At 38.1% G+C, this 14,024-nt stretch overlaps 1 protein-coding gene across 1 annotated transcript in view; it reads right to left on the minus strand.

The window, feature by feature from the left end:
• The window catches only part of igf2r (insulin-like growth factor 2 receptor), a 43,565-nt gene that overhangs the window by 6,880 nt on the left and 22,661 nt on the right, over positions 1-14,024 (minus strand). The window contains exons 21-43 of the mRNA XM_079584643.1: positions 13,752-13,926; positions 12,799-12,972; positions 12,205-12,348; positions 11,868-12,043; positions 10,897-10,984; positions 10,612-10,815; positions 10,379-10,509; positions 10,197-10,300; positions 9,772-9,905; positions 9,504-9,700; positions 8,616-8,742; positions 8,227-8,358; positions 7,661-7,923; positions 7,363-7,575; positions 6,174-6,323; positions 5,900-6,058; positions 4,304-4,502; positions 3,931-4,083; positions 3,508-3,745; positions 2,395-2,531; positions 2,203-2,323; positions 1,038-1,184; positions 751-935 (exon numbers count right to left, since the gene is read on the minus strand). Of these exons, the coding sequence (XP_079440769.1) occupies positions 751-935; positions 1,038-1,184; positions 2,203-2,323; positions 2,395-2,531; positions 3,508-3,745; positions 3,931-4,083; positions 4,304-4,502; positions 5,900-6,058; positions 6,174-6,323; positions 7,363-7,575; positions 7,661-7,923; positions 8,227-8,358; positions 8,616-8,742; positions 9,504-9,700; positions 9,772-9,905; positions 10,197-10,300; positions 10,379-10,509; positions 10,612-10,815; positions 10,897-10,984; positions 11,868-12,043; positions 12,205-12,348; positions 12,799-12,972; positions 13,752-13,926 (3,751 nt within the window). The remainder of the gene's footprint in view (positions 1-750; positions 936-1,037; positions 1,185-2,202; positions 2,324-2,394; positions 2,532-3,507; positions 3,746-3,930; positions 4,084-4,303; positions 4,503-5,899; positions 6,059-6,173; positions 6,324-7,362; positions 7,576-7,660; positions 7,924-8,226; positions 8,359-8,615; positions 8,743-9,503; positions 9,701-9,771; positions 9,906-10,196; positions 10,301-10,378; positions 10,510-10,611; positions 10,816-10,896; positions 10,985-11,867; positions 12,044-12,204; positions 12,349-12,798; positions 12,973-13,751; positions 13,927-14,024) is intronic.

The raw sequence follows: 14,024 nt of genomic DNA on the forward strand, positions 1-14,024 counted from the left end.
CTGTCATTACTGTATGTTTTTAGATGTACAGTCCTTTGGTCTACGTTGTAGTAGAAAGGGCTATATAAATAAATGAGACTTGAGATGTTGTTTGTCCACAGCCAGGAACAGCACATCTGCGGCATCGTAATTTTACTGTACACAGACCCAATCGCTGTCCATCAACCACTTGTGAGGCGCGCAGGGCGACAGCGATACGAAATGAGCGTAGTTGTCTCGCGCTTAAAGCGTAGCTGTCTTGTGCTGGAGGCGGTCATATGCAAACGCTGGTACGTCACTTCGCACCGTGACGTCACTTCTTACCATGGATCCAGAACAAGCTGTATTTAGAGCTTGATTAAATAAATGATTCGTTTATAATGGGGAGGACGTCTTAAGCTATGAAACTTGCAGGACGTTTTAATGGTACAAAGACCTCTTATATACCAAAAGATCAAGGCAAATTTGGTTTCTCATGTCATGACCCCTTTAAATAAAATATTTTTGCAGTTTTGGTGTTGTTACAAACAAAAATTAAACATTAAATTAATAAAAAGAAAGAAAGAAAGAAAATACAGATTTTTTTTAAATTATTTTTCTGATTTTGTGTATAAAACCGAATAAATAAACAAACAAACAAATAAATAAATAAATAAATAAAGGAGGAAATAAACCCTACTTTGCCTTTCATTTGTCCCAACATGCCGAAACATTTGAGCACTGCTAACACATTGTATTTCCCGATATGGTTCCTTATAGAATTCCTCTTACCTTTGATATAATACTTGGCTTTGCTGGAAGAACCAATTTTTCGGTGGTAACTGCTTTCAATCTTGACCTGACAGATATTGGCACCCAGGCAATTGGAAATGGAGCTATCGGTGATGCCCGATAGCTGGATGTGGTAGATATAGCGATCTCCATTGGAACGAATGTCTCCTGTGGCGTTGTGGAAACTGGGGACAGATAAAACACTGTTTATCTCATGCACATAACTAGATGTAGTTGTAGGCTCTGTATTAAAGCGGGAGAATTGAGAGAGAGTGAGAGATACTCACTGGTGATAAAGCGCTCCCAGGCTGAACATGGCTCCTGTCTCTGGGATTTTGATGGTTCCGTTGACCATCTCGACTTCCTCCTGCTTTACAGCACATGCGGATCGAGTCTCCCACTCCACCCAGAACTCACATGCAGTTGTATCCTCCCTAAAACACACAAAGGCAAAAATATGAATCTTATTTAAAAAAATTTTTTTTCATATTATGTTCATAATTAGCCTGGCTAACGCCAGACCCAATTCTCGTTGAGACTTGGGTCTGGGAACCACATGTTCATTTTCTCGTATTTGAGGCGTGGTTTACGAATGCGCCGGCGCCGTTTATTGGGTGCTAAGAATGTCTATCAAATGCGCATAGCCAATCGTTTCCATTATACCAGATGACGTATGTAGAGAAATGGTTTAACGCCAAACGCTGCTCTTTTTTCTAAATAAAATTGCGATCTAAACTACTTAGAACAATATCTAAGGCTGCATCAAAAGGTAGCTTCGCGTCTGCTGCCATGTTGACTCCATAGATATAAACAAACTGCTTAGTTGTGTCGAAAAGATGTCGTCATAGTCTTGCTGCTCCCTCCCCGTTCTGTGATTGGTTCCCTAAACGAGGCGAAAATCAGGTCCATGGTTTCCAGACTGCCTTTCAGCGAGAATAAAATCGCGCTGCGCAAAGGCAGTCTGGGGAAACCCAGGCTAGTTCATAATATGAATCTTATTTCAAATGTATTTACCTGCCTGAGAAGTACTGTGGTAAAGTACCTTTATAAATATGTATGTATGTTTTTTTAAGTGAAGTTGATGTCATTAAAGTCAGCATGGAATTAAAATGGTCAATTCTTTATTGTTTATTGCAGCATTTATTATAAATGATTTATCAGTGCAAAACTTTTTTTTTAATTCATGTGCCCTCGTAATCTTTAATCAAAATAACTCACCCTCCCTCTTGCAGCAACATCTCTTCTCTTCTATAGTAATTTCCACCAATAGTAATTTATTCTCGATTACCAAAATAAAATCCAGTCTTGTTTGAAAAGCTGATTTACTCGGATACACGTCACAATGGGTAAGAAAAGACTATCGCAACGTCAGATTCATGCTAACTTTAACAGATTTTAAACACCAACACCACAAGTTAAGAATTCATTCACGCCAAGTTTCTCATAACTTACTTAAATAGACGTTTTGGATGACCCATTGTGCTGCCACACTTCAGCTGTATGATTGTTCTGGCTGGTTTTTTGTTTCCACACACCTCGTCACCCATGGAATAATTGACCAGGATCTTTCCATCTGGAGAAAATACATGCTGATGAGAAACCAACAAACCAAAACTATGTCAGAGAAGGTTTAAAAACACTTACCGATTAACTCCATGGTCTGCGTGTGCACACGGCCCAGAGTCTCCGTCTTTCCGTTGGCACGTCTGCGACACACGGCGGCTTCCGCTGCGCAACCTAGCTGGCCTCCATGGATGGCCTGGCACAGATTGAAGTAGTAACTGTGGGAACAAACAGTACAATAGTGACTTTCATGCATACTGAACAGATGCAGGTGCAATAGTACACAATTGTTCCGTTACAGATTAAATAAGTTGAGTCCAAGTTCTACTGATTTGAAAGCGTCACACAAAAACGTGAATACTCCAGAAATGCATGTTCGTGGACAAAAAGAAAATGCATGCACAGATGTAGCAATTTTAGGTAATTATTTACTTTTTTAACTGGTATGGCTTCAAAAATTATAGGTCAATATAATATTGAGGAAAAAACAACAACAATTGTGCAAACATTTTGTATATATATTCAGCATTTTTGTCCATCTTACTTATAAATTAGTATAATTATTATAATATTTTTATATTGGATATACTTTTAGCCACTCTCTAGATACTATACCATAATCAGACAATACAATTAAAATAAATAATCAAATAAATAATTATTTTAGGATATTGTTTATTTATAAATGTGTATATTTAGGTTAAATTTTACTTATTGTTATTTTTATTATTATTATTGATAATAATAATAATAGTATGTTTATACCTTGATTATTTATTGTTGGAAAAGGTTAATGTTAGAGGATTAGGTCACCCAAAAATGAAAATGAAAAGATGACCGAAGGTCTTACGGGTTTGGAACGACATGAGGGGGGAGTAATTAATGACTCACTTTTTGTTAATGCTTCGGGAAAAGATTTTTTCAGATGTTAAAAAAATATTAACCACTAACAGAAATCATTGATTACTTCATGCAAAATCAGACACAAACAAGATTTTTAATATCTTAAATATTGGCATGGGGGGAGCCATGATATTATGTTTTTCTAATATTGGCCTAATCAAATCGACTTAACTTATAAAGGTTTTTTTTGCTAATATTGGCCATTAATGATATTCTCAATGATATATTGAACATTCACATCATGCAAGAGAGTCAAATGAAATTCAACAGAACAACAGGTGCGAGACTCACGAATCTCCCCCGTGGCTAAATTTCCACGGCTCTGTAAGAGAAGAGAGGGTGCGCAGGTCGTAGGTCTGGTGTTGTCCTGCCAGCTTGCACTCCATCTTTTTGGGTGGGCACACCACATTCGTTCGCCACTGGAAGGTGGCAGAACACCCTTGGGTTTCGCTCATCAGCTGGGGTGTGCCACGGCCCGCCGCTGGGTCACACGTAAACAAAATGGACGACTGACGCTTCCCTCTTAGTGCTGTGAAATACACACACAAAAATACCTTAAAAGAGCCCTTAAGTCAAGTGCAGACAGAAACACATTTCTTATTCAAATCTTGAAAGCGCTTTTTACATCAATATAGCGTGTCCAGTTGCTTTATCCCCCCCAAAAAAGTACAGAACATGTATTTTATGAGGTTTTAGGCTGCCAGGGATTCGTACCATCAGAGCAGAAGCCCCATTTCTGATCTTTGTCATAGTTGCTTGTAGTTGCACACCACTTCCTTCCGTCAGTCCTGCCTTCAGTTGTGCAATCAGTATAAGACGTGCCCAGGAAATTAAAGGGGAAAGTGCACACTTCATCTTTATCTGTAACTGAAAGACAATTAACACACATTTTAATCATTTAGAGAAAAAGTGGATTCTTCCATCTTAGATTTTGAGCTTGCTTGATTGCAATACATTCTGGGATTGTCTTTACAATGAAACATTTACTTTGCACCTCACAAAGCACCACAGTTAATTATTACCTTATTATGCCTTAAAATGTGGTATAGTTCACTAGGTGTTTAGAGCGATTCAGTGTCTGTCTTACCTTGAGGACAGGTGTCTCCTCCACTATACTGCATGATCACAGCCTGCTCTTCCCTCTTGTAGTCTAGGTTCATGACTTTGCTGTTCCCATATGAAGCCGCTGAGCCAGTGGAGATCAGACATACTGCGCTGTCTTTACATTTTGTGTCTGCCACAGTCCCACACACAGTGATTGCAAAGGAGCCAGAGCTTACAGGAACCTAAAAGATGAAATTTCATTCAGCAAGGATGCATTAAATTGACTGACAGTAAAGACATTTATAATGTTACAAAAGATTTATATATTTTTTAATGCTGTTCTTTTGAACTATTTATTCATTAAAGCATTCTGAAAAAAAGTATCACAATTTCCCGTCTTCAACATTGATATTAATAAAAAAAAATTATTGAGCACCAAATCAGCATATCAGAATGATTTCTGAAGAATCATGTGACTTGTGTAATTCGCCTTTGGCTAAGCCACGCCCTAGAATGTAGATTGACCAATCACAGCGCAGCCAAGAACGAGCTCCCACAGAGGCTCCGACACTTTTTCACGGCGCTCCATTGACTTCAACGCAGGAGGCTCATATTTTTGGTCTCGGCAGGCTATTACGTCGTCGTTTTATAAAAAATATGGTTAAACGTTGTGCCTGGGGCATTTGTAACACAGATACGCGTTTCCCAGAGAGGTTGGAGGGGGGTGTTCGTTTTTTCCCCTTCCCAAAACCGAAGTTAAATACTGACAAGTGTCGTCTTTGGATTAAACTGTGTGGACGTCCTCACAGTCAGCGAAACCCCTCAAGGATCAACAAGCACACTTTTGCTCTAAGATACATTTAGCTTTTAACCTTACTGTGAAGTTATACTAGTTAGACAGTTTTATGCTGGTTAGGTTATGATTTCGGTTCTCTGCCCTAATTGTTGATATGCTAGCACACGCTGCTAATAAATACAACTTTATACTCGCGTAGTCCGTTTGCTTTGTAAATAATAACGATTATAGAAGTGAATAGAGACCTACCCAGCTTTGAATGACAGTGTTTCTCCTGATATTGTTAGTCACAGCCTCCGTCTCCATTAGGATATGCGGTGGGTCATGTTTTGACTGTGACCGTTATGCTTTTGCCTCTATTTGGATGCCTTGTTGTTGCTTGCGTTTCACCGTTTGTCTTAAATAAAGCCTTCAAACGCACACTGCAGACACTTTTGCCTACTTCTATCGGACACTTTATTTGCTGCTTTATAAAAGTTTGATAAAATTTCAGCAGGAAGAGCCGTCACAGCATAAGCCATGTTGATACCAAACCAGAGCCCAGATGAAGTTGTCGGAGGTAGCAACAGTAACTAAGGGGGGCGGGGCTTAGCCAAAGGTGAATTCAGCTTTGACAAATTGTAACAATTTGACAAATTGTTTCTATTTGAATTGTAAAATTGCATTTTACAATTCAAATAGAAAACTGATATAACTGTGATCACATACATGCAGCCTTAGTGAGCAAAAGAGTCTTCTTTCATAAACATTACTATTCAAAAATTTGGTGTCTGTAAGATTTGTTAGTATACTTATTTAAAATGTTCAGTCTTTGTTTTCTGGAAAAAAGTCTCTTGTCATTACCTGAACAGGTACTGACAGCGCTGAGAGGTCAAAGGTGTAACGCAGTTGGGAGACGGTCAGTCTGCAGCCCTGCACCGTGACGGTCTCCGGGCAAACCACAGGAGTGGCCCACTCGAACACATACATGCAGTCCTGTGCCCGGATCATCTGGGGAGAACCCTGTTCGTGGAAAACAAACACTTACACTCATGTATAACAGAAACAAATACCAACGACAAGTCGGTTTAAGTGGACAATTTATGACTCCAACTAAGGTTTTGGGTTGATCTCTTACCAACTCTGCCACTTTCTGGCAGGTGAAAATGATCTTGGAGGAGTAGTTGGCGGTGCGGTTAAAAGGGCAGATGGTGGCGCTGGTAAAGGTGATCTCCACCTCGTTGGTGTTGGTGTTATAAAGAGGAGGGGAGGTGATTCGTCCGATGTCCTGCACAGAAAGGAAAAGCCCAGACTGAATTTAAAATCGGATTCAAACATGTCACTATAGAATAGGGTTGATTCAATAGCAACCCCTGGTACCTCTGTATCAGTAATGAAAAATACTTCATGACATTATTCCTATTCATTTGACTGATAGTATGAGCTTTCTTCATCTAAATTGTGACATTTAAAGTGCAACATGCGAGACGGCTTCTGTAGCAGATTGGTTATTAAATAAACTAACAATACTATATTTTTATGTCTATGATGTAATTTTGTCTAATTAATAGAATATTAAGCATAAATTCAATATTTATGACTGTATAGCTGGTGTGCGCAAGCTGATAAGCAAAACATGCAGAGTGGGTTGACTGGCACAGAGGCGAGAGTATGTCGAGCGCACATTTGTGCTGTCGCGATACAAAAATTATGACTTCGATATGATACCCAACTAAAATATCGCAATACCAATACTGAAGCGATACCATGGCAAAAACTAAAATAACAGTAAAACTAATCGAATAAAATGAAAACTTAAAAATCATTGTTTTATAAATTAATTTAAAAAAACACACAACCTACACAATTAGGTTGGAATAGGGGTGGGTGATATGACCAAAATCGTATTTCAAGATATGAGTAATTCAATTTTGTTTTTAATGTAATTTGATATCACAATATAGTTTTTTTTAATGTAATTTGATATCACAATATAGTTATTTAATTTGATTTCATCTTAAAATATAATTAGCTATTTGCTAAACGAGTCAAGCCAACTAATATGATTCATATTCTTTCTTCACCCAATATTTTTATAAATTTAAATAATTAAATTATTGACTTAAATTATTATATTGAAATTATATATATATAAAAAATTGCACTGAAAATACAGGTATCGGTACTCGTATTGGCGAGTAACAAAAATTGTAAGTATCAAAATATTATATCAGAATTGTTTAACAAAAAGTGGTATCGTGCATTCCTACAATACACTATTTAAAAAAGCAAGAAAAGTGGAAATCACTGCTCATGCGTTTACTCACAATTGGTTCTCCATTAACAGGGTCCATGCACACAGCGGCCCCTGGAGGACAGTTGACCCCTGGGATGGGGTTGAGGGGCTGGCAGATGTTGATGTAGAAGTCAGGAGACTTCTTCCTGTCTACATCTTCATCGATAGCGGTGTAGTAACCAGTGAGATGGATCAGAGGACTCAGGTCAATATGGTTGGTTCCATTCCAAACGGAGCACTTCACCTGCAGAAAAGATGCACTAAATATGTCGCACGTTCAAATGAAGCGAGGTTCAGAAGATTGAACGTTTTAAAAGACTTTCCGTTACCTGTTGTTCGCAGACCAGAGGGGTGTGCCAGGAGAAGAAGTGAGTGCAAGTGGTGTCGTCCGAGTACACCAGCACGGGCTCATCCGTGCCTCCTCCCTCAGACTTGCAGACGAAGCTAAAGACGCTCTTGTGTTTGAAGGAAGGGTCAGCGGCGCACGCGTCTCCATCCTCATAGGTGAGCTCCACCACCTGATTCTTATAGACCAGTTTCCTTGTGGCGTTTCCGGCATTTATGACCATCGAATTGTCCTTGATGCACACACCTGCAGCAAAAAAAAACACATTTTAACATTACCATGTGAAGTCTTTGTTTAGGCTGCTTGATGATATGTAGCATTGGAAGTTGTCGTAGGAGATTTAGTCTCTTCGCCCTTTTTAATTTTTCAAATCGCTTAACTTGTATGTCTACATTTCATCTTCGTTATCACGAAACCCATAACACGCAAAGTTCTCGGGGGACCGCGCTGGTGACCAACTACCGTACCTGGTGTAAAAGCCCCTATAGAGTCCAATGTTCTACTTAAAAATAATCTTTCACTAAATGAAGGGGACAAATGGAAACATACCTGTTCCAGATGCACAACCAGTGTTTGCTACTTCTCCACACACGTTCAGTCTGAACATCTTCCTATGGGCCAAGGGATCATAGACCGTATAGCCACCTGTTCGACTGAGGCCGTTAAGGTCAAAGAGATGACCTGTGGAGACCAAACACAGTACATACACATCTTAGATTGATTCAGGGGACAAAGATAAATGCAGTGTGCTAGAGCATGTGTGAAAAAAACAGTTTCTGTATTTAGGCTATTTGCATGCAACAGACACATGCACCTAGAAGACTGTGTTATAAGTAGACAGGAAGTGTCTGGATAAGATGATTCAGTTGTTCTGGTTCTGAGTGTTCATGTGAGTAATTGTGTATTCTGCGTGACTGACGCTCAAGTGGGTGACTCACCTGTAGCTGGATTAGTGACTTTACAGTCTCCATGCTCAGTGCTGTTGAGAGGACAGGCTGCAGCAGTGAACCACACAAAGTTATACACACAGTTCTCCAGTGCCGTGATCAGAGTGGGTTCAGAGTCCTGTAGACAGACAGCAAGTCAGAGAGACAGACAAGAACAGGATTACAGATATATACACAGAAATAATTGTAATTATTATTATTTACATATACAGTAATTATAAATTTAGGTCAGTAAGATTTTTTTATGTTTTTGAAATAATTAAATTGATCAAAAATACAGTAAAAACAGTAATATTGTGAAAATAAATAACTTTTCTATTTGAATATATTTTAAAATGTAACTTATTTCTGTGATGCAAAGCTGAATTTTCAGCATCATTACTCATTACTTAGTCTTCAGTGTCACATGATCCTTCAGAAACCATTCTATGTTTATTTTCTGCTCAAGAAATATTTATTATTATTATCAATGTTGAAAACAGTTGTCTTAAATATTTGTAAGAATCCATAGACAGTTCAAAAGAACAGCATTTATTTAAAATAAAATTTTTTCGTGACATTATAAATGTGTACTGTCATTTTGATCAATTTAATTACGACCTTGCTTTATAAATTTATGGTATAATTTTTTTTTTGTGTATATATATAAAGTCCATCTGACATTTTATTTAAATTAACTTCTATCAGTGAACTTCTTTTTTAAAATAAGGCCTTTCAATAACTGAACCTTAAAAATAACTTTTTCATTGACATTAAGGTGACATTAAAAAGTGAAATTAAAGTTTTTGCATCTGAAGTCTTCGTATATATATACAGTATATATACACACACATACAGTCATGGTCAGAATTATATTCAAAAGCCTTAATAATTACATACCACTTTGTCAGGGTCGCAACTGAAGCGAATGATGGTGGTCCGGTTTCTCTTCTGGTCAGGACAGGCTTGTCCATTGGTGTACTTCAAAATCAGTATGTTTTTATCCCACTGTGGTCCTGCCTCTGCCTCCCCCAGATTCACATACTTGTCTCCGTCCTTCAGACAGGCCGCTGCGCTAGACGGGCAGCTCCACAACCCTGAGACAAACACCAGTTATAAAACCTATACTGAATGGTCAATACGCTCCAGCTGTGCTGCTGACACTCACCGGTCTGAGGCACCAAAGACTTGCACACATTGATATAGTAACGCTGCGTCTGATTGGCTGTTTCTGGCACGATCATCCAATTAGATTTGTGCAGGGCCAGAGAGGATAGATCGTAGGAATGGCCATTGCCATCACTGTCAAAGAGAGAGTAGATGATTTAGACAGTTGTATTATGTGTTAGGTGCAAATACGTGCAAGAAAGTTGGGTTGCACTTTAGTTTAAGGTGACGTAGTTACATTGTACTTACTCAAATAAGTACAGAGTAATATTAATTAACTACATGCACTTACTATAGAGTTACGGTTAGGGTTTGCTTTAGGGTTGGTTACTTGTAAATAATTTACTGTTATTCCTATAGTACGTACATGTAGTAAAGTGTAACTGCGCCACCTTAAAATAAAGCGTTACCAAAAGTTGCTCTTACTTGTAAGAGCAGGTTGTGGTTTTGAAGGAAGGGCAGGCCAAAGCTGTGTGCCACTCAAACAAATATGTGCAGTCTGCCGTCTCCTTTATGAACTCTGGCTTACCCTGACGAACAAAAAATAATAATTTAGGAAAATCATTCAACTTTTTAATAAACTTGTTCATTGGCTGCAAGAAACTCACAGGATTCTTGCTGTGGTCGCAGGAGAAGAGAATAGCCGTTGATCTCTCGTAGACCTTGTGGCACGTTTCCCCATTCGTGTAGTTGATCATGATAATCCCATCATCAAATGTGAGGTTTTGATTGGGTACCCCTGCAAAGGAGCATGGGAAAGGTTAAACATAAAAAAATAAAAAATCTACTACTAATCACCTACTAGCTCAGCATTGATACTGAGCTAAAGAAATAAACTCACCTGCTACCCTGTGTGTTTGGCCCTCGACCTGACAGGAGGACACAGTGTTGCTGGGACCGTGAGGGCAGACCAAGGTTGTAATGGGGCTGCACACTGCAAAGTGATACTCATAACCCAAACCCTTCACTTCATAGTCCTTCCCAGCCAGCGGTGTGAGATTGTATTCATAACCACTCTTGGGGTCCTGGACTTTACACTTTTCACCTGCAAAGAGCAGGAAAAACATTGAGTTAAAGCGAGAGTATTACTTAACTGTCCTGCGAAGGAATTGGCTGTTCATCTTACCCTGCACTCTTTTGATTGGACAAGCTTCTGAGGTTCTCCAGATGAAAACATACTCACAGCCGTCTTTGCGATCAAACATGGGAGCACCCTGTTAATAGAAGTAAGAAAAATGAGTTTTAACAGCTTCATCATAAAAACCTTCAGTCTCTTAAATACATGGGACACTTTCCAGAAATAGAGTACAACATTTGTGTAGATTTTTTTCATGTTTTTGAAAGAAGCATTTTCTGCTCACCAAATTTGATGGATAAAAAAAACTTTTGAGGAATAGAAAGCTCAAAATAACTTTTAAGGACATTTATAGTATTACAAAATATATCCATTACTGTCATGTTGTCATCTATGCTGAATAAAATAATTAATTTCTTTCAAAGAATAATAGTAATAGTCACAATAATAATTTTACCGAACACAAAGTTTAGAGTATAAAAGTTAGAGTATATATTTTTTCTTATTTCTTTGTTTTGTACAATTTTTGTAATCCAGTTATCAAAATAGGGGACATGAGTTTTATATTTTTTGTGATCCTGTTATTTGCCTAAATCTAAATAAAAATAAATAAAATACACCAGAATCAATAACCCTAAAGGGGTTACGGAATTTGCTCATATTTAGCTGTCACTAATTAGGGACCAAATATTGGTTTGTAGTTATTTAGAAACTTACATTATACTTATATGAACAATTTTTTTTTCTGCTATTAGCAGCTAAATATCAATACATTTTTGATCAATAAAATAATTTAACAATAAACATTTAGACACTGGAGGACACATAGATACAATGTAACTTTTATGTTAGATTATAGTTTAAATATACATTATTTTCAAAATCTAATAACTTAAATTCAAAAGAATATGAAATTACTTTTAAATTAATTAAAAAGGTAATGAGACACCAATTTGTTCCTTATTTGTGGAAAGTGCCATGGATAAAAATCTATTTGGACTTGTAAACATGCACTTGCTTACAGGACTGTCATCACACTGGAAGATGATCCGGGTGGAGTAACGTCCTAAACTACACTTATCCCCATTCAGATAAACAATACTGATGGAGCCATCTGGAGCAGCCTGCAGGCTGGACTGCACGTATCCCAGGTTCACACTCCTGCCGTTGATCTGGCCACACGCTCCAATCGCTCCAGCTGCCAACAACAGAAGTCTATTAGTTTATTGCGTGGTCATTCAGACCAGAAGTAATGCGACAACCCTTGGTTGCAGTTATAAACAAACCATCAATCACAAAATACCCAGAACCAAGCTAGAACCAGCCAAAGAATCTGTCAACACATCAGTAGACACTCACCAGGGCAGCCTTGGACACGAGGCAGTGGTTTACACACGTTGATGTAAAACTTTTGAGTCCGGGCCTGATCCGAGGTGTCCAGAGGAACATAATATTTTTCATCCAGGCTGAGGTCACCCAAGTCATACGTTCTACCTTGTAAATCTGGAAATGCAAGGGGAAACGGCTTGAGTTTGGTGATAATATTGGTGCAGAAATGACACAACTCAGTTTTAAAGTCACCATGAAATCAAAATGGACAATAGTTATAATAAATGGTTCATCCCTGTATATCATAATTTTTTTTAATTCATGCACCCTCATGATCTTTAATCAGAATAACTTCCCCTCCCTCTTGCAGCGACATCTCTTCACTTCTCTTTTCTGATGACGTGTTTACCGGCGCGAGACATACCTGACATCCACCAATAGCAAACCACAACTATCCAATAAATTCCCCATGGACAAAATCAAGTCTCACCCAACATTTATTCTTATTCAAAAAGCCGTTACACTCGAATATACATTACAATAGGAAAGACTTTTACAAGTTCCATTTCATGGCGACTTTAAAAGCATGTTTTTGTTAAGTAAATGGAGCATGGGAAGGCTTACCAGTGATTTGGCAATCTACAGGAGCAGGCTCGCAGGCTAGTGCAGTGGAAAGCTCAAAGAACACATTGTGGGTTACGTGAGTGCTTGTGCCCAGCTCTTCCTGTATAAGCCTCAGGGAAGCTGGAGTGGCCTTTTGGTCACACACAAGATTAATGATGAAGGTGTCTTCGGTGCCTAAAGTAGAGATGGGAAACAGGGTAAAAGTGGGTTCAGTCCGGGGCAGAACTGTTGTAACTTTAATGCAAGTCTCTCTATAGTACTTGATTCTGATGATCAAATTATCTGATGATTCCGTGATAAAATACATTTGTGTAATATTGCTGTCACTGGCAACAGATTTCCTACAAAGCTGTGCTAGTCTCATGAACACCCTAATATGATCATGTTAGGTACAACATTTTTTTTTATACAATCCTTATACACTATTGGTCAAAAGTTTAGGGTCAATAAGATTATTTTTCTGAAAGCAAGTAATACTTTTATTCAGCAGGGAATGCATTAAATTGATCAAAAGTCACAGTAAAGACATTTGTAATGTTGCAAAAGTGTCATCCTTCAAATAAATGCTGTTCTTTTGAACTTATGACTTATTCATTAAGGAATCATGGGAAAAAAATTATCCACAGTTTACACAAAAATATTAAGCAACACAACTGTTTCTCCAATATTTATAATAATAATAAATGTTTCTTGATCAGCATCTTGGAATGATTTATGAATGATCAAATGATGCTGAACGGTTATTTTAAACTAAAAGTAATAACATTTCACAGTATTACTGTTTTTTTAAATCAAATAAATGCATCCTTTGTGAGCACAGGACACTTTTTTTCAAAAAAAGAAGAAAACCTTTCATCTATAAGCTATTTAATCAAGTTTTTTTTTTAATCGGGACGCATAATGTCTCTAACTAAAAGTGCAGGTCATCAGGTGAACTTTGCACTGGCCCGCACCTGTTGGTATGTCCATGGCCCCTTTGTATGTAAGAGTGAAAGCGCCATCGGTGGAGAACTGGAGAGATTGTTCCACCCCGACCTGACTGACCGGCTTCTTATCTTCCAGCTCACAGCCGGACACAGGTTTATCTCCGACAGTTCCGCACTCTTTTACAGGGCCGCAAATGTTCACCTACAGTAGACAGGAGGGGTATGTGACTTTTGGTTTCAATTTGTCATAATTGCACTAAAGACGCATTTCAAGAGGGCAAAAAGAAACTGGAGACAAAC

Source organism: Phoxinus phoxinus (assembly GCF_949152265.1).
Source record: "Phoxinus phoxinus genome assembly, chromosome: 16".
Classification (NCBI taxonomy): domain Eukaryota; kingdom Metazoa; phylum Chordata; class Actinopteri; order Cypriniformes; family Leuciscidae; genus Phoxinus; species Phoxinus phoxinus.